Genomic DNA, 26,328 nt, shown 5'->3' with positions numbered 1-26,328 from the left:
CGAGCTGCGGGGGCCGCCTGTGTGGTTGGCTCCGTTCGCACCCCCCAAAGTGGGGGCCCCGCGCCGCGTCTCGCCGGGGAACTGACGCGCCGCCTTTCAGTGCTGGAGGACGGGGCGCGAGAGCTGCCCCGAGGGCGCCGGCCCCAGCGGGGCGCGTGGCGTGGCGTTACGCCCCGCCGTCTCAGCCTGTGGTGGCCCCCCTTGCGCGGGAGGAGGTGGGGTGACAGCCTCCCGCTTCGTCGTGGGTGCCCCGTCTGGCTCCCGTGGGCGGTCGTCATCCGTCCTTGGGTGTTCACACGGGAATGCTGTTGGTGTTCGTTTCCCCTTCTTTTTGCCAGGAGTGACACTGGCTGGTCTTGCTGGACTGGAGTGGTGCGAAGCTGCGACGAGGAAGAGAGGAAAGAATGTGCAGCCTGCCCTCGGACTGAAAGGGACCTCTAAACGTAAGTTGTATTTTCTGTACTGAAGCTACATGTTGTTGGAACCGTAGATGGTATCTTCAGTTATTCTCCAGTTTTTCATAATAATAATGCTAACATACTTTGTAAACCTCTCTGAGCAGGCGTTAGGTTGTCCTGAAGGGTGGTATATAAACAAATGTTGTTGTTGTTATTACCCAGAATTTCTTAGTATGCCTGTTTTCTGGGTAGATAAACCTTTCTGATCTGAAGTCATAACTGACATTTCATTCCACTGGCCTAATTTGAGACACTAATTTCAGTGGTCTACTTTTTGGAGGTGCATTTAAAGCACGAGAATGTTTGCCTTGGCCATCGGAATGCAGATCCTAAAGACGTTTCTTGAAAGTTAGTCCCAATGATTTCAGTAGGGGACAGTTTGGCACAAGTGTGCTTAGAAGTGCAGTGTGAATAGGGATGATAAGAGACCGAAATGGTTGCCTGCGTTGGGCCAGCTCTGTCTTGTAGCCATTGTGTGCCATTCTTTCTTGACCGCTGTGCCAGGGGTGGAGTGTGCTGACTGGAATTTGCTTCTCTCTTTACCTCTAGAATGTTAAGTGCTTGTGGCATGCAGAAGTGTCACCAAGAGGCTCTGAAAAGGAATCGCGTGTCCCTGGCGAAACAGCTGGTGCTGAAGGAACTGCTGGAACATCTAATAGAAAAAGATGTGATCACAATGGAAATGGTAGAGATTATACAGGTGTGCTCAGTGTTGTCAACAATTGGAATTAATTTTAAATAATCCAAATGTATCTTCTAACTTTATTGTACATGAAAATGTTCTTGGGTGTAAAGTGCTGCTGTGAGATCGAGGCCAGATTTTGCAATCTAGATGGCACTAAAGCAAGTTTGTAAAAAGCTACTTATTTAGTTGCCCGTGGCAACTAGAATTGCATCCAGTAGATATGGAAGTCTTTGTACACTGTAAGAGATTAATAGTGCAATTATATATGTGGAGTCACCCCAATTTATAACCCCTTCTGCGCCAGGGACGTAACTCCTCACTATCCCAGAAGTCAAGCAGAAAGGCGTGGAATTGGGTTCTCTGGGCCCTTTTACACCTCTTATGTTCGGTCAGTTTAGTGCTGCTCTTTTTAGTCTGCACTGTGTCAAAATGCATTGGGATTGATGAGTGTTGGTGCTTTCGTCACTGATGCCGTCAACACAGAGCCAACCCTTTTTTCCTTTTTTTTTTTTTTTTTGCTCACGAGATGAATTTATGCATTGCTGGAATGTGGGATGTAGAGCCAGAGGAGTTAGCCATGTTAATCTGTAGTCACAAAATAGTAGTAAGTAAGTAATTTATTATTACAGCACTTGGCCAGTACGTTAACCATAAAATTTAAGTGCACATTTTACAACCATTTGAAACATGAAGCATATAAGTATATACAATTTAAAAACATAATTTCCTAATATCTATCAAAATTTGTAAAAACCAGGAAGTCAGCATAGTTCTAAGCAAGCAACTGAAATGGAGGCCTAGGCTCTAATGGGCTTTAACGACCAGAGCACAAAATTTCGCTATCTGGTGTAATACAGTAAAATCGGAGTTTGACAGCAGTTTCTCTAATTTTTTCTTATCCGAATGTTCAGAGATACCATCCAGAAAGGGAATAATAAATCTCATACGTGCTTCCTTATAGAAAGGGCATCTCAGGAAAACATGTTCCTGGGTTTCGACCTCCCCAAGTATGCAAGGACATAGTCTCTCATTCCAAGGAATCTTGTTAAATCTGCCATCCAGAACAGCAGAGGGTAAGGCAGAACATCTGGCCAAAGTAAGCGCTCTCCTGAGATTATTTACCTCCAGAATGGATAAATAAGAAGCAGGTGCAGAAATATATCTGTTACTAGGAGGAGCTATAAAAGCAGGAGTGCCTTGTAAGTCGGATTGTCGTTCAATATCATCTATCCTTTGCCTAACCATTTGCCTTGCTTGATCGCTTCCCATCATGAGAAGTACTTGAGGGGAAAATCCTATTGCCCTGATTTTCTGTCTAGTGGCAATCATCCACTTGGACTGAAAATCATCAGTTAAGATTAGGGGTAATAAACCACAAGGATTTAAATTTATCCTTATCCATAGGAAGATGGAATGCAGGGTGATCTTTGCTTCAACTTTCTGCATGCCAGTCTCAAGGCGAACCATTGCATTAGAAACACACTTTGGAACTTGAAGGACCGCTCTCAAAAATTTCGATTGAACTAACTCTAAAGGTGCAAAACAAGAAGTTGGTGGTCCAAGAAGTGACCCGTATAACATCTGAGTTAGTGATTTGGCCCTAAACAATTTTAAGGCTGCCGGCACAAAATATCCCCCTGAAGTGCGGAAGAACTTCAGTATACTTTGAGCAGATCTATCTCCCACACATGCTGATGCATGACTATGCGCGACCTTGGATCCTGAAGCTTGGATAATCATTCCGAGATAACGATAATGAGTAACCTGCTCAAGAATATGGCCATTTATACTCCAATTTCTACTTCGAGGTCTCTTACCGAAGGCCATCACCTTCGTCTTTTGATAATTAATGTCCAGTTTGTAGGTATTACAATAACTGGCAAATCTCTTGAGTGTTCTCCTTAAACCAATAGGAGTTCTAGAGAAAATGACCGCATCATCCGCGTACAGGAGAATGGAAATGGGACGCTGTGCCAATTTAGGCGAGTGGAGATCAGCCCCATTTAGATGGTCCACCAGATCATTGAGATAAAAGTTAAAAAGAACTGGGGACAAAATAGTAGAGTCCAGTAGCACCTTTAAGACTAACCAACTTTATTGTAGCATAAGCTTTCAAGAACCACAGTTCTCTTCGTTAGATGCATGGAGGGCAAGAAGAAACTGGCCAGAGATATATAGGTGGGGAGGGGAGGGGGGAGAAGATCAGTTGCAGAAGTCATGAAAGAGGTGGAGTGCACAGTTCAGGCTGGGCATGACCCCTCCCCTTCATAGCTGAATCTGAATGGAATGCCTGAAAGGCAGTTACTTCTGATAACGAGATAACCATCCAGAGTCTATTCAGTCTTAAGTCTGATGGAGTCAGATTTACATATGCATTCCAATTCAGCAGCTTCCCCTTGGATTCTGCTTTTGAAATATTTCTGTTGAAGTATGGTGATCTTTAAATCCTTGATGGAGTGTCCTGGTAGATTGAAGTGTTCTCCTACTGGTTTCTGGATATTGCCATTTTTGATGTCAGATTTGTGTCCGTTTATTCTTTTGTGCAGAGGTTGTCTGGTTTGTCATATGTACAGAGCAGAGGGGCATTGTTGGCACATGAGGGCATATATCACGTTGGAGGATGAGCAACTGTAAGAGCCAGAGATTGTGTAGTTGACACCATTGAGTCTTGTAATTGTATTTTCTGGGTAGATATGTGGGCAGAGTTGGCATCTGGGTCTGTTGCAGGGTCTGGTCCCTGTGTTGGTGACTCTGTTAGTCGGTTCGTGGTAGTTAGTGAGTAGTCGTTTAAGGTTGGGGGGCTGTCTGTAGGCAAGGAGAGGTCTTCCACCCAGGGCTTCAGAGAGAGGCATCATTTTCCAGGAGGGGTTGTAGGTCACTGATGATACATTGGATGGGTTTGAGTTGGGAACTATAGGTGACAACCAGCAGTGTTCTGTTGTTGTTTCTTTTTGGTTTGTCCTGGAGTGGGTTGTTTCTGGGTACTAGTCTGGCCCCGTCAGTTTGTTTCCTCACCTCATTTAGTGGGTACTGTAGCCCCCCAAATTCTTGTTGTAAATCTCGAGCATTGGAGCAGATATAATTGTAACGTAAAACTGGGCTATAGACAATCGATTGAATGGTATGTTTTGGGTGGTAGCTGGAAGCATGAAGATATGAGTATCGGTTGGTGGGTTTCCAGTATAAGGTGGTCTTTATCTGTCCATTATGTAGTTGTACAGTGGTATCCAGGAAGTGTACCTGTTATGTACAGCGGTCCAGGCTCAGGTTGATGGTGGGGTGAAAGTTGTTGAAGTTCTGGTGAAATCTCTCAAAATCTCTCTCACTCTGGCTAGTTTCTTCATATCCTCCATGCATCTGATGAAGAGAATTGTGGTTCTTGAAAGCTTATGCTACAATAAAGTTGGTTAGTCTTAAAGGTGCTACTGGACTCTTTACTAGAATGTTGGATCAATCTGTTTCCGGGATTTCTCCATCTCAACCCATCAGTGCATTGATCCTATGCCGGATTAAAAAAATTTAAAAAAAAAAAGTGGGAAAGGAAAGAGGGGAGGGGGAGGAATGGAAGGAGAGGGAGGGAGGGAGTGATTGGATAGACAGCAGAGATCAAATAGACAGCAGTGGCCAGTCCCCATGAAGTGGGCTGGGAAAGGGTGGGAGGAGGTCAGAAGAGGGTGGAACACTAAAAGACAGAATAAGGGGTGTGTGCACAGGGTAACAGCCACCTGGAAAATGGATTTTTTTAAAAAAAGTTGGAGTATAAGTGATCCTGGGAAAGCTGCGGAACAGCTGCATAGTAGCCAGAGTGACCATTCATGACAGCAAATTGGGTGCAGATGATCACGAAAAAATGCTGCAGTATGGGAATTGAACTGATGAAATTGGTCCGTGCACAAGGAGTTTTCATTCATGGAGATCAATGCTCTTAAATTGGAATGGCTTTACACAGGATAACAGTGCTGGTTCTTTTCTTGTGTTAAATACCATATTGTCCCAAGAGCTTAATACAGACAACAGAATATCAATAAAACATATTATGGACTAGTAACGTGTGGATTTATTTGCAAAACTGGAAATGGTGAGAAATGGAAGAAGAATAGGTAAAAGTTAGATGATTGGCCAGTTAAAGGTTTCATCTCGGAAACAGCCTTCATGTTAGCATAAGTAATCAAATGAGTTATTGTCTAAGATTCCTTTTGTTCCTGAGGTCCCAGGTGTTCACAGAATTTTGCTTTTCAAGACAAATGTTTGTTCTTGTTGAATCAGAGGGCTGTTAACTGAAGTATTCTCATTTTACAATTTTCTTTCTTTTAGGGGTGCTATGGTATTGGGTGATGCAGGTGTAACAAATACCTTGCGATAATAGATTAGAAAGCAGAATAACTTTTGCAGGTAGCAAACGATAAGGTGGACTATTCCAGTAGCAAACAAAAATATGTTTATTTTTTAACTTAATTTTAAAAAGAAGCAGCAAAATTTCATATGTAATTGTGTTATATTGTTTATATATTCTTGGCCATATTGGTGGAATGCTAATTTTTGTATCTGCATCAGTGGGTGCTGGGGCATAATATGACCCAACAATTTCAGTTACAGTCATTCTGGTTTTTTGCTGATAATTTCCCTGTCAAACTAAACATAATATTCTCTGTAAATTTTCTTGCGAGACTTCTGTAAATGTTCTGAAAAATGCGTGATGTAGAATACAGAGTGAGAATATGTGCTAGGCTTTGAAGTCTCCATTTTTGCAAATTAGGACCAGTGAGCATAGTAGATGTGGTGTTGGTATATTTTATCATTCGTCATGTGTTTTTTATGTTTGCTTCATGGACTCAGGCCAAGGATGGGAGTTTTAGCCAAAATGTAGAATTTCTAAACTTACTACCTAAAAGAGGTCCCAAAGCCTTCTTGGCCTTCTGTGAAGCTTTACGGGAAACTAAACAGCAACACTTGGAGGAAATGCTTCTGAACACCATCCCCAGCCAGGGCCACAAGACTGCAAAGGTAAGGAAAGACCAAATAGAAAGGATAGTGGAACATTCCTGTGGTTGGTGATCTCATTACTGTCCTCTCATTTTTGACTGTACTATTTTGGAAAATGGGTTGATTTTTGATCACCTAATCTAAAGCTCCATCCATGCAGAAGGCTAATGAAAGCTTCTTGCATGTCTTTCCTCATAAGTGCCTAGCTTTCCCAGAGCAAGGAGACTTGGGCCTATGTGCTCTTTCAAATGAATGGTACCTCATGCGTTTCCCTGCATTTTGGATTGCTTTTGGGACGTTTTTTCTTAGACAGAGAACAACACAAAAAAAAGAACCGTAGTAAAATGAGATGGCTGATGAGAAAAGACCGTGAGTGATAATGGTTTCAGGGTTGCAATTTCATGTACTTAGAAGAACATGGCCACTGAATATTGCTCCAGTACCAACCTGCACCAGATTTACCCAGACCCTTGGACAGAACTGATTCCTGAGTAGAACTAGGACTTAATGGACTCTTGTTGTCACCTCCAGCAGGTGTCAGCCAAATGTGATATGATGTCTCTTGGTGCCTGGAACAGCTCCCACAGAATGCATCGAATCCAGAATTCTCCCCAGAAACTTGGTGAAATGCAAGGGTGGGGAGGAATAACCTTCCAGTTACATTGTTGATGATGAAACTAATATTAAATTCTGCAAACACCAGTCAGACTGAAAGTCTGATAAATAATAGCTGCAGTGTATCTGAAAGATGTGTGCTTTGATTATTATAATAAGAATAACATAATAAAATTCAATTTATATACTGCCCTTCAGGACAAATTAATGCCTAAGAGCAGGTTTACAAAGTTTGTTATTATCCTCACGTCAATCACCTTGTGAGGTGGGTGTGACGGAAAGAGCTCCGAGAAGCTGTGACTGATACAGGGTCACCCAGCTGGCTTGAAGCAGAGAGGTGGGGAATCAAACCCAGTTCTCCAGATTAGAGTCCTTCCACTCTTAACCACTGCACCAAACTGGCTCTGCTAACATCAGATCAGATGAATTAACATAAATTTACGTTCTGTTGTGTTTAAACAATCTTGTACTTCTAAAAAAAGAACCCAAAATACACTCTCATGAATTTCTTCACTGGTCCTACTGTGTCCTGGAACAATTTCGTGTCATTTTCTACTTCAGCTAGCAAAGCTTCTGCCTATTCATTCTTGATTTTTATCCAACTCCTGAGTAAGGAACAGATGGGAATTGTTTCCTATACTGAGAGCACAGCAAAATGTAACTTGTATTTTAAAGTATATTAAACTTCAGAGAAATAAAATGAAAGCATCTCCATTGAAAGAATTATGTAATGACAGAAAAGAAAAAATAATACACGATGCATCCCTGGAGTCAGTGAACATCCGTGATAAAAATAAGCTAAACGTGGGCTGTGCTGTCTTTTCCCTTCAGTATTGTTGAGTTTTTCCATTGTGTTAGGTGAGGGGAAGTGTGTGTGGAGAGAGAGAGAGAGAATCTGTAAGCTTTCTTGATGTCTATTTCCCTGTTCGGTATCATGTAACTGGTCAGAATTCAGTTCAGTGCTCTTATTGTTGCTAATCCGTCCTTTGAATGACGGCATTGAGTTTTGCAGTTTGTGTCTGGTGGTGCTCAAGTGGTAGTGAATATTGTGAAAATGTAATTCATCATACTTTGCAGATCAAGAACTCTGAACTGTAGAATTGTGTAAGTGATATGACTTAAATAAATTTCCAGTAAAATACCCCATAATTATCACTGGTGTGCATGAGGGGAGGGAGGGCCTGTATGTTGCAGTCTTTCGTGGGATATACGTGCAAACTGCAGCATCCTTTGTGTACATCCGTCTGAGGAGGTCGGACCACCTGCTGTCAGAAGGTGCCCCTCGCTGTGACATTTATCCCCAGTTCTAGCAGTTCATTTTTCCCCTGTATCAGTGAATGACACCCATTCCCTTGGAAGGGGGCCTGCTCACAGGCACCATAATGGGGGCTCAACCTGCCTTTGGAAATGGCAGTTTTTGGAGCAAAGGTCAGGGTTTGCCCCTCTGCTTGACTGCATCCCACAATGCATCCTTTTGTTTGATCCCTTAAAACTCATTGGGGATCACTGAGATCTGTCTAGCCTCACGGTAGATTTAATTTTTTTGTGTGTGTTATGTGATGCTAAAGTGTGACAGAAGCTCAGGTGATAGTTTTGTATATGATGAGCATCAACCAAAAAACCCAGTATAAATAAGACCTAGTGTGTATGCACACCCTACCCCTGACTTGGAATAAATATTCCATGGGGGTGGTCTGGGATTTAGTGGGTGTTCCATGTGTTTGTATTGTTTAGATATTTTGCAGTGTCTGCCCTATAGGTAAGTGATGGGGGTCAACTTTTCGCTTTGAATCTGCAGTCACATTTTGTGATCACACAACTGCTTAAAACTACGGGGAAGGGTTCTTGTTTCATGGATCTGTTTGTCTCTTACAGTTGAATCATAGCTATGAAGAAAGTTTGGTTCCTGTCCCTGAATCAGGAATTTTGCCGAAAAGACAACGTTTGAATAATGGTAAGTTTTGACTTTTTCAGTTGTGATGGTTAAAACTTTCCTTTAAAAACATGAATCTTGTCAGCGTTTCATATTCTTTACTAGGTTTCAGGCATAAACATACGGAATACAAATTTATTCTGCCTGATACACAGTGAATGTGCCAAAAAAGAAGGGTGTGTGTGAAAGAGAAACAGTGTTATCTGTTTCCTGTTCTGACTTACGTTAAATGAAGTTCAAACATTTTTGCTCAAGAGTTAAGAAAGGAGCTCTTTATCTTTTGGCAGGGATTTAATCTGAAAAATGTTAGGCCTTGGGCGATGTTGTGACATGCACAATCCAAACAGCTTCCTCGTCTACCCTAGTCTTTCTCTTCCCGAATGGCCAGTCAAGAGTTAATGTCAGGAAATGTGTAACTGTAGCCTTCTTCTGGAGATTACCAGAATTTATTCTACCATGGAGAGCTGGTTTTGCTTGATGAGTTTTTGAACTGGCTGTTTTTGATTTTGTAAATTTTAAGTACAGATCATAGTGGCCATCAGCAACATCTATGATTTTAAAGACATTTCCCTAGTCAGCGAGATCACAGGGACTTTTGCCAGCCAGTAACAAGAATTCCTATGTTGTGTTTGTTTTCTTGAGCCTGCACTTGGGAACGGTCAGGATCGCTTGTGCAGGCTGCAAAAGAAGTGACTATATAGGCCCTTTGAAGGTAGATTAAGAACGCTCCATAATATGGGAAGGTAAGTAATAGCCTAATATGTCCTAAGAATTTTGAGTGTAAATTTAGATATTAATTATATCAGGATTAGGCAACAGGTGGCTGATTTTATATGTACGTGTGTGTGTGTGTGTAATCCTCTACACTACACCAACTTGGAGAACAAATGAACAAATGTAAAACAGTGAATTTTGTTGGGTTTTCCTGAGTCGTCTTGGACTGCTATCTCATGCAAGTTCTGCCATTTTGCCTCTTTAGGTGAAACTCTTGAGTAGATGCGGATATTTTCTAAAGAAATTCTTAGTCGTAGATGGCAGCCACTTATTTTATGGAGCCTGACCACTCTTGAGAGTGCTGGATTTTATGGCAAAATGTGCTTGCAGAAACTGTGTGGAAGTTAGTGTCCCACTAGAACAAGGATCAGTACGGTATCTCTATATAAAATACTTCCTGTTTCCTTACAGGAATGAAGTGAAATGGTTTGATGAAAGCTAGCTTAGTTTTTGTATCAAAATTTTATACCGAAATCTCAGGCATTCAGGTGTACCTGCTGATTTTTTTAAATTGCAAACTGTAACCAGTAACCAAATAAATTATTCATTGGATGGTTTTGCCTTCTGTGTCTGTTAGCTGTAGCTGAAACATAAATACCACAAACTCATAATTGGCTGCCATTTTCTCATTTGGCAGCTTGCATCAGACATGGTGCCTGGATTTGAGCAAACCGTGGAGATTTAGCTTCCTGATAGAGGAGGAATGAGAAGAATTAGCAGAGGAAAAGTGCATGCATTGTATTTTGGTGGCTAATACATGCTTTAATACATGGATAATGTACATTTTTCTCATTAATAAAAGCTTCTGTTTTTCATGACTATTAAAACCCTTTGTACCAAGGTACAAAAATAACTTGAATCAATTTTAAACAAATACTAAAATTGAAAACCCATCTAAACATATGTCAGTGTCATGAGAGAAAGCTGGTTATAATTTTATTCTGAACATCTCAAAATTTGACACTATAAATAATATAACACATTTATTTTTTCTTCTGACTCTTTTCAGATTTTTTGCTTTGCAGCCACCGAGACTGTAGATCTGTGCCCACTCTGAAGCATACTTATTGATTTAATATATTGTCGAAGGCTTTCAAGGCTGGAGAATGATGGTTGTTGTGGACTTTCTGGGCTGTATTGCCGTGGTCTTGGCATTGTAATTCCTGACGTCAGGAACTACAATGCCAAGACCACGGCTATACAGTCCAGAAAATCCACAACAGCCATACTTATTGATTGCCTAATATGTTTCAAGACTGCAGTTATATTCTGTTTCATGAGAGTTAGCCTCATTAAATCCAATGTGATTGAGCAACCTCTGATTTTCTCCAGCCGCTAAACTTTGAAAAGCTTTTTAGCAGAACAGAGGAGCAAATCTGATTTCAGTTAATACAAAAAGAGCAGTTTTTAATAGTGGTGCTGGATAAGAGGCACTGGCGTCATTGGGAACTATCTGAGTCACAAATCAACAGATCACACAATGTACTGGTGTGCCTTTTTGGCACATCTGGTTATCCCAAGTGCGCATCCCTTGCAAATTATCCACTGCTGCAAAACACTTGTGTTTAAAGATGATTTACAGTGGCATTCCTGTGCATGGTTATTCAGAGGTCACCCATGCTGGGTTCTGAATAAATATACTTAGGATTATGTTGTCATCAAAGAAGAGACAACTGAGGAAAGAGCAGCTGTGCCAGCCCTTGACAGTTTTCTGGCTGACCTCCATTCTCCTCCCTCTCTTTGTCAAACGCACCTTGTTGCCATTGAGTGGGATACGATCCGTAAAGAGAGTCGGCAGCAGGGGTCTCCGTAAGCGACCCGGCCTCCCCCCCCCCGAATCCTGATCCACCTCCTGCTGGTGGGTGGGCTCGACAGACAAGCTTGCGGTTATTTTTTAAAATGTGTTAGTTTTCCAGGTAGGACAAACCAAATGAAGTTTCTCGCAAAGAAAATTTTGCATATAGACAAATAAGCAAGAATATTACAGTATTGCTAAGCAAATTATACAAAATCCAATGCTAAGCCTGTAGCTGTTATCTAGCTTTAAATTTAGATAAAACCTTTAAAAACTTTTAAGCGCTTGACAATTCCAATTAATTAGAAACTGTTTCTGTCCAAAAAGATCTCATAAACCACCAAGGTGAATGCAAATAAAACATGGTGGTGTGCTCCAAAATGTTTTAATATTCAAAAAGTGAAAAAAGTTTCCCATTTTCACTTCTAATTTTTCTGCGTATTCCCCAAATTATTGTAGCTGCATAGAAGCTTTATGCCTCGTTACTAAAAACATCAGCTTCTTGCCTGCTGATTTTTTTTTCTTTTTCAGGAGAACAAGTGGAATATTCCTTGGATAACGGAGATGGACCCCACTATCCTCCAGTTAAGCCCTGCACCCCGGAATTCTACCATGCGCACCAGCATCTGGTGAGTATTTGAACTTGTCGAAGCTGGGAGCTGCTTTTACCTCTAAACAAGCGTGATCCTCGTACAGATAATCCGTGAAAAGACAGTTTCATAAATGAGCTATGTTACCATGTACGATCTGTACGCATTAGGCCCTTGCCCTGTGTGGATGGGTCTGCTTCCCCAGACTGAACCAGAGTCACACAAACAGCCAAGCGTAGGAGAGGCGCCTGTTCTTCGTGGTCCTTAGCTCCTTCTGCAGTGGGTGGTAATAGCCATTTAGATGGAATATTTTTCTGGATTTAGAAATCAGTGACAGAGGGATGGGACTCCACTGTAGGGTTGACAAGAAAACAAAGGTAGGGATTTAGCAGATAAATCAGAAGAAGTTTATGGAGAACAATGTACAGGCATGCAGTCAAAGTAATATTCTTGTGTTACAGTTCCAAAGTACTAAAGAGCCTGTAGTTACCGGTTCCCAATCCTAATATTCACACCGCGTTTACCAACAATATTTATTTATTTATTTTATTCTGCCCTCCCTGCACAGGCAGGCTCAGGGCAGATTACATCAAGTAAAAACATTCCTATAAAACTTTTCATCTTAAAACTATTTTAAAAAACCACAGCACAACAGTATAATGTAAGATTTAAAATATACACGATAGCGGCATTCAGCGAAACGAAGACAATCAAACTACCACTTAAACTGTCATTTTAAAAACTGGGTGATGGATACCTCTGGGTGGGAGGGGTCCAATCTTCCATTCTCTGTCTAGGCTGGTGGAGGCCTAGCCTAGCCTCAACCATACGCCTGGCAGAACATCTCTGTCTTACAGGCCCAGCGGAAGAATAGTAAATCCTGCCTGGCCCTGGACTTATTAGACAGAGCGTTCCACCAGGTTGGAGCCAGGACTGAAAAGGCCCTGGTTCTGATGGAGGCGAGGTGGGCCTCCCTGGGGCCAGGGACCACCAGTAGTTGTTTATCTCCTGATTGGAGTGTCCTCTGGGGCACATACAGGGAGAGGTGGTCCCGCAGATACGCTGGTCCCAGTCCGCATAGGGCTTTATAGGTCAATACCAAAACCTTGAATCTGATTCAGTATGCTGGCAGCCAGTGCAGCTGGCGCAATACTGGTGTTATATGTGTACCACTTGAAGCTCTGGTGATGACGCATTGCTGCATTTTGGACCAGCTGCAATCGCTGGATCAGACTCGGGAAGCCCTGCGTAGAGTGCGTTACAGTAATCCAACCTAGAGGTGACTGTTGCCTGGATCACTGTAGTTAAATCGCAGGTCGACAGGTAAGGGACAATCTGCCTGGTCTGCTGAAGATGAAAAAAAGAGGATCTGGCAACCGCTGTGACCTGAGCCTCCATTTTCAGAGAGGGATCTCGGATGACCCCCAAATTCCTGACCTTTGCAACTGGCCTAAGTAGCGCCCCATTGAGGGTCGGAAGCCAGAGTCCTGAATCCACATGCCTGCACTCAAGTACGGGACCTCCGTCTTCGTGGGATTTCACTTCAGCCAACTCTGCTTCAGAATATATTGCAGCGAATAGAGGGATGAAGAGTTGAATGAGGGGAGAAGGGAGCACGGGAAGGATTGCCTGCCCTTTTCTGCAGAGGAACGTTGTCTGGAGGAGGCTTAGAGCATTTAAGGTATCATACCTGAGACCTACCCAAATTCAGAAGGAATTTCCAGGAAGAATTTCTTGGGGAGGGTGTTACGCGCAAACTTTGCGCTTCTGTGGTATCTTTCCCCCTTTTTGACCAACCACAATAAGAAAATAATCCAGGAGTCCTGTTTGAATTGAAGCAAAATAGACTGTTTAATTAAACTGTGGATGGGTCCCTTTTTACACAGAAGTAGACAGTCTCCTTGTGTGCAAGGCTCATCAAAGCTACAATAGGTGTGCAAAGCAATTAATACCTTCAGGTTAATTACAATAATATTACAATATTCTAATATTTGTTATCTTATTGGCTCGTAAGGTGTCTAGGGGTCAGTTCTGATTTGAAGACGCAATTCTGGGTCGGCCCCCTACTTGGGGAAATTCCAAATCTTGCAGCCCCTTTATCTTGTCCTCCTTTGAAGGACATCTTCTATCGCTATGCCCACTTCCTTTTGCTACTGTTGCCTTTAATGGCGCCAGGGAGTCTCAATCTGGCAGCCTTGGGGCCTTCAGATAACTGAAGTCCGTGGGCAGAGAGGAATGTTTCCCCCATTTCTGCACTCTCCCTCATTTTTGCAGCCTTGAGGGAGATAATGCTGGGTAGCTGACCCAGCTTGCTGCATAAATCAGTTTCTACAAAAGGCTCTCTGGTACTGATTCCTATTGGAATCTTATAGAATAATACAACATATGTGTAATAATTTTATAAGTGCATCTACAAGCAGTATATTTTTAGTCAGCATACATTCTTCTCTGTTCTTCTTGTTTCAAGTGTCATATTCTTACAGGTTGCATTACAAATACTACATTGGCTCCTGAGCATAGAAAAAGTGCAAGGCATGTAATACTGAGAGGCACAGAAGTAGTATATAAAAGAAGTATGTAAAATCCCTTTCTTCAAATCTATATCCATCAAGGGAGCCAAGCAGGAGTCCAAGCAGTGGTTTAGGAAATAGATCAAAGGGGGGAGTCCAGAGAAGAGACGGTGTGGATTAGGACTGAGAGGCAGCAAGTCAGCTTAGATCCTCAGGCGACACAGACGGTTCAGAGACGAGCATGAGACAGAAGGCTTGAGGGTCAGCATTTCTTTTTATTCAGGTTAGACAGTAATAGAGCATTTGACTTACCTGAACTGGGAAGTACAGATGAAGTGAGGGGAAATCTCCTGGTCTGGCTTGAACGAGCAGTAAGAGGGGGGGCAGGCTCGAGGCAAGGGTGGGGGTGGGGGGGTGTATGTGGAAGGCTTTCCAGATAAGGAAAGCAGGAACGAGAAAAGGTTCAGACGTTTTTCTGGTGGGTGTCGCCTCCCGCTGTTACAGGCTGAGATCAGCAGAGGTTCTTTTCTGTTAGATGGGCCACGTGGCAGGATGTGATGCCCAAAAGCACCTTGATTGGATTGAAATAGTTAAAATAAAAGTTACAGATCTGGTTAAGTAACTTCTCCCTGGACCTTGCTTTCATGCTAAAACTACACCTTTCAGCGTCCGAGCTAGCTGGCTATCGTATTTTTTGATTAAAATCCAGTCTTTAAAAGGGATCAGTTCTGCTTATTCTCCTGCTCAGCCTGTTATCTGGAAACAGCCTCCAGAACAATTCTCAGGTGATGGTTTGTGGGACCATCTTGAGTTTCTCGGGATGGGTAGGCTGGTTGTAGACAAAAGAGGCAGAGACTTGAGTTCAGCAAACCGAAGGCAGCAGGATTGTGGCAGTAGAGGAGAGGCGTCAGTCCAGGAAGTAAATATTTAATGAAAAATATTTGTAACTGAAAAATTGTGAACATCAGTATAGCTCTCAAAACTCATACAGAACAACTGAGGCAAGTGTTGTGACCAGTCTTTTTTGATGTTCCCATGTTCTTAGACGTCTCTATTCCCTTCCCTTCTGTGTAAGTGCTTATTATGATAACTAACACTTAGGAACATTTATTAACTTGATATCCTTTGCTCCTCTGAAGCCTTTTGATGTCAGCATCCCATCCATATATTCTTGGGCATAGTTGTTTTTATTGTAGCATATATACAGGGATGAAAAATTCTTTACAATTTCTAGACAACAAAATAAACCAGAATCGTTTTTCTAAGTAGCTGGCCGGCACACTGATGGAAACAAAAGTGACGTTTCTTACACTAGCATCCAGTCTTTATTGTTGGGCATTTTTCTAGCCTTCAGTCAGTATATAATGACATCCCTACATTTAAACTAAGAGGAAGACCTAAAGCAAGATGGCTTGACTCAGTGAAAGGAGCCACGTCCTCCAGTTTGCAGGGTCTGAGCAAGTCTATTAATGAGAGGACGTTTTGGAGGTCTTTCAGTCATAGGGTCGTCCTAGGTCGGAGGTGACTTGACAGCACATAACACATACACACGTTTAACGTATTTTTTTTCATAAGTATAAAGTACTTGTATTTTTTGCGTTTGCCTTGAATTGCCTGAATGCGTCTGGCTGTTTGTAGAGAAATTTTAATAGCATCTTGTAATTTTAGTGTTTTCATAAGCACCAGGAAACCGGGGTTCATCAAATTCTGTGTTTCACAGGCATACAGGTTGATATCGCGCCCAAGAGGCTTGGCACTCATACTAAGCAACGTGCATTTCAGAGGTGAGAAGGATCTAGAGTTCCGTTCTGGTGGGGATGTGGACCACGCTTCACTACAGAAGCTCTTTGAATACCTTGGGTACCAGGTGTTTGTGCGGCACAATCAGACTGCTCAGGTGAGTTTGGAGAATCCAACAAGTATGGCAGATATCTGCATTGGATCTATAACTTATTTATAAGGGTCACCAAATTTCACTGGAGATGGGAACTGGCAGAGTTTCTAATACCAAAATGCTTAGGTCGCTATTTGTGTTTGAATTAGTTGCATTTCCATGTGAAATTATCATCATCACGCCCAGATAACTTATTTCACAGTGTTGCATGGCTTTTTGTTTTGTTTTTGTGTTTTGGTATGGAAATAATTCTCCCACAAGAGCCTTCGCCTAAACACTAGAAGCGAGGGTAATTTTCAGTCCTGGTGACTAAAGCCTCAGGGGCTGTCTGATCTCATACAAAGTTAGGCAAGCTTAAGCCCATTGATTTCAGTGGAATTAGATGCACCTGTGAGGATATTTTATAATCTTTATTGTCTTCTTTATTTTCATATGTTTACTGTAAATGAAGTCCTGTTATCTGGTATTCTGAAAAGAGTCCTGCATATTGGAGGCTCTGTACACATCTTTATTATTGTAAAGCAGATGGTTAATGCCCATCATAACAGTAGCAAAACAAGGGCACTCTTTGGTTAGGGCGTTTCTCTGTACTAGGGGGAGCCCCAGATATGCAGAAAAATTAACCATAAGGGGAAAATGTGTGTGTGTTGGGGGGGGGGGACACCAAGGAAGACGAATGTGAAAATACAGACATTGGCCAGTGCAAACCCTGCAAGCTTATAGAATTCTGCAGGAGGAGATTTAGAGTACCATGTGGGCATGAACAGCTCCCCATTGATGTCGCTTGTCTTTCCTCACCTTCTTCACTCCTGCAGTTTGTTTCATGCGTTCAATTTGTTTTCAGTTCATTAGTAGCAAACTTCCTAGTCAGGTTCCTCTCACTAGGGAGTGAACAAGGCCTACTTACAGACAAGAGCAGGGCTTTGCTTAGTCAAGTTTCCTAAATAGGCAGAAAAAGACTAAGTTGTAAATGGAAAAAGAGGAGGACCCCCCCCTCCGCCCCTCCTGCCATGGTGATGAGAACTGAGCTTGCTTGTTGCCCTTGGATTGTTGAAAATAGTTGAAAGATAAGTAAAATAGGGGTAGAAGACGATAAACTTTTTTCATAATACCATATTGGAGCAGGAGATTTCAGTGGAGCACAAATTTTCCAATTGTTTCCCTCCCCTATTAAGCCTCACATCTTGTACTACACAAGTCTATACAATACAGTGGTGGTGGAGAGTGCCCTCAAGTCATAGCTGACCTATGGTGACCCCTGATGGGGTTTTAATGGCAAGAGACTAAAAGTCCAGAAATAATCAGATCAGTATCTTACACTTTTCCATTTCTGTATGCTAGAAAAAAGGCACCATTGCTCCATAAACAACCTAATCAGTATAAGTGTTTCTTTCTCACTGATAGATAATCATTAAATTCTTAATATAATTTTCCATAGTTTATGAAGTCAAGTCTCCTGTGTTGCTTCCCAAAAATTGCTAATAAGATACATGCTGTCATCATGTCTCTGTTACATATAAAATAGATGTCTTCCTTCCATGTAATGCCTTCAGTTTTTATCCTTCATAAGCTTTCCATTCCTCTGGAATAATTTTGCAGTTTGAAAGCCACACCCTCTAATCTAATCTTTCCCATTAGGGTTGTGATTGCAACATGTAACTCTGTTGTGTTAATATTGTTGGAAGCTTACGTTCTCTAGTTAGCTAGTATGTGCAGTTCCTGGAATTACTGATTTTAGTTCTCTCTTCAGGAAATGCAGGAAGAGCTGGAAATTTTTTCAAAGAATCCATCCCACAGAAATGTAGATTCTTGCATAGTCTCGCTTCTTTCACATGGCATAGAGGGTGGAGTCTATGGAGTGGATGGCAAGCTACTTCAGGTACCTTACCATACGTGGATTTCCCTCCTTTACTGTGGAAGTATAGTCATGTGGGGATGATGAAATTGGCAACCATTGGCTAATATAGTTGTGACAGAACCCAGCCTGAAGTAGAATTGAGGATATTTTTTGAAAGTTGGGAGGCAGCTGGAGGAAATGTATAGGAAAGAGTGTCGAATGATGTTTACTGCTTTTTTTCCACAGCTGCAGGAGATTTTCAGGCTCTTCGATAATGCGAACTGCCCAGGACTTCAAAATAAGCCCAAAATGTTTTTCATTCAAGCATGCCGGGGAGGTAAGTGAGCAGATGAGGGGTGGATGGGTGGGTCTCACATACCATTCCCCTTTCTGTGCAGCTTGCTCTCAACTCTCCTCTTTGCTTCTCTCAGGTGTAAGCGGAACCCACACTCACCTCCCTGCCTTGCTGTTGCCACTACCTCTCTCTGTAAGTGCTTCTCACTCTGCATGGCATGTGGTCAGTGAATCACAGACCCTGCAGCACCATGGGGAAGGAGAAGGGAGCCCCTTTGTCACAGTTCTCGTCATGCATGTGTGGTGTAGGTGGCCTAACCACACTAATCACCGTCCAGTGTCCAGAGATTTTATCTGCGTTCTGGAGCTTTATCTCATTTGCTCTCTTTCTTGCTCTCATAGTCTGAACTGTCACATTTTCTTATCTCTTGGACCTCAGAGAACGAATTAAACAGCAGCTTGAGGGTCACCAGTGCTGCTTCTGGAAACTCGTCTGTAAAGCAGAAGCACTATGAACTCTTAAACAAAATTCCATTGAGAAAGTTCATGGTTTGAGATTCCAAACTTCTGTGATCAGATGAGAAGGTGGCTCTGCTGGTACATTAGTTCACTTGGCAAGATTGAGAAAACTGAGCATTAAAATGTTCCCCCTTCTGCTAATCTTGAGCGACAATCTTTTCTTGGGGGGAAAAAAAAGTACACACCTGATCTGAGCCAAAAGGTCAAAATTAACCCAGAGATAGAAGTGAGAGATGAAAAGTGGTAGGGAATTGTATATGGGATATAATTTTTTGTGCCAGTTTGTATGGAGTTTCAGAAGGACTCTGAGTGGGTCAGCCGAGCGTGGTGGCGCACGCCTGTAATCCCAGTCTCCAGGAGGCTGAGGCCGGCGGGAGCACCTGAGCTCGGGAGTTCGGTCACTGCAGCATCGCATCAGTTCAGCCAGACTGAGTTGGGCTGCCCACAAGCCGAAAGAACTTGGGGTGGTAGCACTCTCCTTGGTTTCCCTTCTGCGCAGCAGCCTTCAGCAACCTCTCTCGGAAGGCATTGCTGGGATTGTGAGAGCCCCACGGACAAAAAGCCACTGGATGCAGTGAAGGGGGGTGGGTAGGGGGGTGGGAATCAAGCGAAGTCACCGTGCCTTGCTGACGTGCCATTGGGAAGCTTGCTCCATCACATTTCCTCCACCAGTGGCTAAGTGAAGTAATGGGGGAGAGAAGCCGTTTCTTCCCACGTACCCTGAAATGTGGTGTCACATTCCTTGTTCCTGCCTCCTTGCTTTCTTTCCAGCCCTACCTGGGCATGTCCGTCAAGGGAACAATTCATGGCAGCATTCTTTATGAGCTCTGGCCAACTCACAACAATCCTGAGCTAGTTCGCTCCTGGAAGCAAAAGCATCCTTTCTGTGAAAATCCTCTTGCCGGAGAGGAATCCCAGTGTGGTGTGCCTGAACAATTTTGTATCAGCCTTTGCTGAAACTACTTGGGGATTAATAGGTTCAGGAGGGAGGGCTGTAGAGATGAGCAGTTCTGAGGATAAGCTTGACTCCTTGAGAAACAACCCAGAATTTCTGAACTTGAAGAAAGTTTATTGTCTATCAGAATTCAACAGGTTGCAGTTTAGTCTTGTTATGCAAGTTCGCTACTAGCAGAGTAAATGATGAAAATGAAGTTTGCAGGCATGAATTGATAGACCTTATTCTTAGCAACAGTATTTTATTCAAGCAAAATCCAGAGAACTGAGAGCAGAGCAGCTTGCCAAATGGGATTTTTCCACATCCACCTTCCCGCTGAAGCCCTCTTTTCCCTTGGAAAAGTCACTCCTGAGGAACCTTTGGGAACAGGTGGAATTGGCACAGAAATCTGCAGGGGGGAACCCACAGGTATACGTTAAGCACCCTTGTGCAAGCAGAGCTGCAGGCTTCCACCTGTACGTGCAGGAGTTTGGATCTTGATGTCTGCTGGATGACTTGAGAGTCTTGAATTAGATCTTCCCTCCTGGAAGTAGATTTGTTAATTCATGGTGACTTGGACTTTGTGGCGGCATAACCAGAGGGGTCAGTGATACAGGTCTTAACTAGCTGTGCTGATTTTCCATTTTGGAGAAGCAACGATGTCTGCTGTGCTGTGTTCTTTATAGCTTTGTGTGTTCTGTGCCTTGTATCTGAACAAAGGAGCTTGGTCTCTGGACCCTGCTTGCACCCTGAAAATCTTGTTGGTCTTTAAGGTGTCACGGGGCTTAAATCCTGCCATTTTACTGCAGACCAACATGGCTGCCCTCCTGCTTTGTGTTTGTTAATTGGATGCTTGGTAGTTTTAAAGAGTATCCTATAATCCCAGAGGATTGTTTTAACTGTGCGGTTATTTCGTATGCCTCCAGAACAGGAAACTGCTGGGGCTGGATTTTTTCCGTCCTGTTTACCCCAACACCGTTAAGCTACATAGAGATTTATATGGGGGTATATAAGAAGGTTTGGGGTATTTTGGGGGAGGGGTGTGGTGATTATAAAGAGGGAGTGGTGGGCATAATTGCCTGTCTTCAGACTCTGCTTTCAAATAGGCTTCTTTTGCTTTTAGTCTGTACCTGGCCAATAAAAGGATACAACATTCTCTTTCAGTGGCCATTCCTGAATGTGTATCTATTTCTTGCTTGTAGTATTTTGATTCTAGCATTCCTTTCCATCGTGGTCGGTACTTGGTTTAACTAGGGAAGCTGTTCATGTATATAATACATTTCAAAATAACCCATTTGTAGGTATTGGTACTTGGACTCTTCTGATTCTCGCCTTTCTTACAAATTTTCTGTTTTTAACTGATACTAACATTTCACACACGTATGGAGAGATAACAAGAGGGGTGCTTGCCATGGCATATATTATTGCAGTCGAGCAGCTGATTTCCCCTGCTCCTCTCCTTCCAGCTTCTTCTTCTGCCAGTCTCCAGGGAAGCCCTCTGAAATCGCAGGAGCCAGGGCGCCGTTTGCACACGGCTCGATTCTCCTGTCCAAAGTGCAAGGCTGTGCACTGGCAGCAGTGCGTGCTCCTAGGGTTCGTTGGCCAGTTAATCTCCCCAGCATACGATGTGGACAAGTGGCAACGTTGTCCTCGTTGTAAAATACCTCACTGTTGCCAGAAGAGTGGAACGTCCGGGAGCACATAGATACTGACCAAAATAGTTTGAATGCTGCATGTATTTGTTTCTGCCCTTTTGTTCCCTCTTATTAGATGAGACAGACCGGGGAGTGGACCAGATAGATGGGAGTGAGCGTGCCGACTCCCCAGGTTGTGAAGAAAGTGATGCTCAAATGAAGGAGAGTCCCAAGCTGCGCCTTCCCACGTGCTCTGATATGATCTGTGGCTATGCCTGTTTGAAAGGTATCCCCAGATAAGAACATAACAATGTGTCTGTAAATTCCACTTTGCATCTTTGAGCAGAAGATTCACTTTTGTTCACTGTTTACAGGCACAGCTGCCATGCGAAACACTAAGCGTGGATCATGGTATGTAGAGGCACTCACCTCTGTGTTTGCTGAGGATTCAAGAAATATGCATGTAGCAGACATGCTGGTGAAGGTGAGTGGGTTTGCACGCCGAGATCTTTGAATGCATCCCTTACAGCTGACCCTCTTGGTGTGTCCGCGTACATGTGTGCTTGCTAGAAGAACCACAAAAATTAAATGTGAGTTTGCTCTTTTCCTCAGAAGCTTCTGGGTATAGCTTTCTAGAACAAGCACTGAATCTAATTCCTCTAACAAGATAGGACTGGCATGAATAAATATCTTCCTGTGGGCCGTTTTTACATGTCTTTAAAATAGCGCAAGACTCACTGAACACTGGCGGCTTCGTTGTGCGATTTCTGATGTCACCCCATCATGATGCCGTTTTCAGGGCGCCTTTATTACTGCCTGCATCCAGGTGATGTCAGAAATCATGCCACGAAGCTGCCAGTGTTCGGTGAGTCTTGCGCTATTTTAAGGACTTGTGAAAACAGCCATAGTTGAATTTCAGTAAGTACATCGGAACAGAGATAGAAATCTTCAGAAAATACTGTTAAATTTCTCAGACTTTGTTTTGTCTTACGTTGCCATCTCCCTTTTTAGGTGAACAGATTGATCAAGCACCGGGAAGGCTATGCCCCAGGCACAGAGTTCCACCGCTGCAAGGAGATGTCGGAGTACTGCAGTACTCTCTGCCGTGATCTTTACCTGTTCCCGGGCTTTTCCCCTACGAACTAACCCTGCCATCCTTGCTCTAAGGGCAGTAATGAGGACAGTTTCCTTGGTGGCCCCGAGTCTATGAAACAGCCCATCTGGCAGGTGCTCTCCCTCACGGCATCTTATAGCAGGTGTCAGGCTCAACTATTTCAGGAACTGTTTGGCCGATGAGCCGTTGCTCATTGCAGCTTCTCTGTTGCGCTTCTGCAGTTTTTATATGAGCCGGCTTGAGCCTTGAAAAAGGCAGCCTATAACTGTGGTAAGTAAACAAGCTGTGGGTTACCAGGCAGGTTTTCTTTCTGCCTGGGAAAGCTTCACTAACGTTGCTGTCTCTGGCAGAATATGCTGCCGGTGGGTTCCTGTAACCCACTTCAAGTACTTACACTCTTCGCTTCTGTTTATGTGCCCAAAGTTGGGAGTGATGGGCAGCATCTTAATGATGACCAGTTTGTGGGCATTCGTAACAGATGTGAAGGGCAAAAAAATCTTTGTAAAGGTTTTTTAAAAAAGAGAAAAATGGGGAAAAAAAGGAAATGTGTAGTTTTTTAAAAATGTTGTATAGTTTTATACATTTCTATGCTTTTAAGAAAAGCTTAATTGTCTGCAGCAGATGGCAAAATAGCTGGTTGCCCTAAAATGGAAGGAAGGGCGTTTGCCTGGGTGTCTGCCGAACTGTTGGCGGTGGTGCAGGAGGAGGCAGTAGCTGAGCAGACGTCCCTCGTTGGCGCTGCTAGCTAGCTCGGAGTGGCCCTAGAGGGGGGCTAGCTAGCTCGGAGTGGCCCTAGAGGGGGGCTAGCTAGCTCGGAGTGGCCCTAGAGGGGGGCTAGCTAGCTCGGAGTGACCCTAGAGGGGGGCTAGCTAGCTCGGTGTGGCCCTAGAGGGGGGCTAGCTAGCTCGGAGTGGCCCTAGAGGGGGGCTAGCTAGCTCGGAGTGACCCTAGAGGGGGGCTAGCTAGCTCGGAGTGGCCCTAGAGGGGGGCTAGCTAGCTCGGAGTGGCCCTAGAGGGGGGCTAGCTGGCAGCACTACAGTCCTTACCAGGGTGCATTTGATTTAAATCGCATCAGTTTAAATCACGATTTAAATCACTAGTCGGTAAGACTATATTTAAATCATGGTTTTCTACATAAAGACTCCCCACACTTAGCTTCTTGTGCAGATCTATTCTATTCCCAACAATCTTCTATTCATTGAATTTTTTGAAACTTAGCACTTAAGAGGCAAGGGGTTGGTTCTGTGTACAAAGGAATAATGGGATTAAGGTCTTTTTCTCAACTGTGTATGTTTATTTTATAACCTTTTTGCTGTGAAGAAGAGACATGATCTCTACAGATATAAATTCACAGTTTTTAGAACTGTAAAGCCAAGCATCTGTGATAATATCTTCTAGATAGAAAAATTGCCCAATAATTTTACAGAAGCCTCTGGGAGAGCATGATATTGTGAATGGATTAATGGAATTCGCTTACCAAAAAATTTAAACATTGCATGAATATACAGCCTCATGCTACATAATTAAAAACTAATCCTTATTTCATGATGATTTCATGATGACTATAATGTATCTTAAATCATTTATCTAACTATCATTAGATAAATTTTCCCTCAAAAGTCATTTTATTAAAATAACCAATTTAAATTTTAAAAATCTGATTTTTAATTTTTTTTAAGAAAAACCATTGATTTTTATCCACCTTGGGGCTTACTCAACCTGTCCTGCTTCTAGGCCATTTCAATTTCCCACTTTGCCCTTGCACCCAGCTCAGAATCTCACCCTTGTTACTTTCGCAGCAAACCCTAGTACGTTACATCCAAACCGAAACTGTTACTTATTTTCGTCCCTTGGAATGGCAGTTAGAAAGTGGAAATGCTCTTTGAGCAGTGCTGAAGGGGGGTGGGGCAGGGAGAGTATGGGAGGTTGAAGTTCCCCAGGCTTGTTCCTATATGGACAAACTGTATCATGGGGGAAAGAATCTTAGTCAAGTAATCAAGAATGCATCTGTATTCTGTACAAGACTTACTGACTATATCAAAATCAGTTTTGTTTCAGCTCCAGAGTGATGGTTTCTTGAATTACTAATGTTAGCCTGGCGTGGCAGGCTGTACGGTGTGCACATTTGCAGTTTTATTTAAGGAGTGGCCGCCAGCCCCCTGTGGTGCGTGCTCGTGCTCTTTACCCGTCGCCCTTCCCTGTCTCTGCTGGTTCCTGTGCTCTCCCCCCCCCCCCCCAAGCCCCTCATGCATTATCTGGAGTACTTGACTAAAACCCTCTGGGACTCTGATCTTTTTTCTGCTGGCAGCTGCAAAAAATTAGATGATTATTTTCCAGAAGTAATTTTACAGTCTTGCTTTTTGTAAGGTAGGATTGATTGTGCGTGCGGACGGACTGCTTCCCCCTGAGTACGAAGGCATTTGTAGGTGCAGTTCTTTTCCGATGGGATAATTGCTGCTAGCCTTAAGGCCAATTTAGGGGTTATCTTGTGACACGAACCCTGGCTGAACTGTCCGTTTTGCAGACAGACATGACGTTGGGCCACTAATGTTCCCAAGTGCACGAAGACCTGGTTTGGCTTTGAGGTGTGGTGCGCTGAGGAGGGGCTTCAGCCTTGGCTCCCAAACAGCTTAGGAGGCTGGCTTCGCTCTACTATTGGGCTTCATAGGCCCTGACCGCAGTGCGTGGAACCCCGACCCGTGTAACAGATATCCTCTAGTTCAGCCTTTAGTTGAGGGGTGTAAAGCAGAACGCTGGGCTATGGCTGTGACCCACTGGAATGGCCCCCAGTGGGCGCAGGCTTGGCAGTGCGCTCAACACTGTTAGCTTTCCAGTTAACATGCGTTCTGTGCTTCTCTGCTTTTGTGATTTTACTGTGATTTTAAAATACTGCTACTTACAAACCATGTATCCTGTAAAACCATGGAGAATTAACAGCTTCACCTGACATACCGTGTAAGTCGCTGGGGGGAGGGGTGGGGAGTTCATCATGATGTAACAAAATTATCAGAGCAGTTTTAAATTTGTAGTTCAGTAACCAGAGGGCAAAATGTCAGTCTGTTTCTTTCTGTTCATATAAAAGTGTGCCCCAGTGATGAAAATACAGGTGCCTATTAATTCCTGGTGCCTAAAGAATCAGGACTGTGCTTACGTGGGCTGCTGCAGAGGCCGAGGAGCTTGCTTCCCCCCCCCCCTTTTCTAAATATTGTTGCACCTTTGGGGTTTTTGTTCTCTGGTCTGTGTTTTGCATTACTGTCCCCTAATAAGCCTGCAGCCAAGCACCAAGTCCTTGAATGGAACGGGGTGCCCTTTCATTCTGATTCTTCTACCCAAGATTTTGTTTTATAATTTTAAAATAAATATGATTAAGAAAACCGAAAGGTAGAGCCATCTGGGAGGAAACCAGAATTCTTGACAATTATGTTTTTTGCATTGCCTGATTGGATATAAAGGTGGTTTCACCATAAAAACTGACCTGTGTTCCAAAGCTGGCAAGGAGCAAAGCCCATTTCAGGGCTAGTGGGCAGCTTAATATTGAGTTCAGGATGCCAGTTAGGAGTTCGTATTTCTTGGCAAAAGGAGAAGCGGCGTGCATCCTTTGTTCTCCGCAGATTGGTGCTTGATGTTTGTGTCAATGCAGCTGTCTCCTCCTCTGTTTGGAAAAGGGGAGCCCATGTTTTTATCACTGCCATTTTTGATAATAAACATTTGTATATGAATTGCCTCCAGGGGCAAAAATAAAAGTGATTTCGTTTCTAA

General features: G+C 43.2%; 1 protein-coding gene across 4 annotated transcripts; it reads left to right on the top strand.

The window, feature by feature from the left end:
• Positions 1–26,328, top strand: CASP2 (caspase 2). 4 transcript variants are annotated; one of them, XM_055002217.1, is made up of 11 exons: positions 7–493; positions 1,008–1,158; positions 5,980–6,147; positions 8,617–8,695; positions 11,775–11,872; positions 16,064–16,240; positions 17,988–18,116; positions 18,321–18,411; positions 21,592–21,741; positions 21,830–21,939; positions 22,467–26,328. In XM_055002217.1, exons 2-11 carry the CDS (start codon positions 1,009–1,011, stop codon positions 22,599–22,601), a joined length of 1,287 nt encoding a protein of 428 aa, XP_054858192.1. In that variant the 5' UTR covers positions 7–493; position 1,008; the 3' UTR covers positions 22,602–26,328. The 4 variants fall into 4 exon arrangements, with proteins under 4 accessions (XP_054858194.1, XP_054858192.1, XP_054858193.1 ...); XM_055002216.1 differs by having other exon boundaries at positions 8–443; XM_055002219.1 differs by lacking the exons at positions 21,830–21,939; positions 22,467–26,328 and adding an exon at positions 18,506–18,561 and having other exon boundaries at positions 1–443; positions 21,592–21,736.

Source organism: Eublepharis macularius, chromosome 18, assembly GCF_028583425.1.
Source record: "Eublepharis macularius isolate TG4126 chromosome 18, MPM_Emac_v1.0, whole genome shotgun sequence".
NCBI classification, from domain to species: domain Eukaryota; kingdom Metazoa; phylum Chordata; class Lepidosauria; order Squamata; family Eublepharidae; genus Eublepharis; species Eublepharis macularius.
The sequence above is the reverse complement of the archived record's forward strand: the minus strand, read 5'-3'. Positions and strand labels throughout refer to the sequence as shown.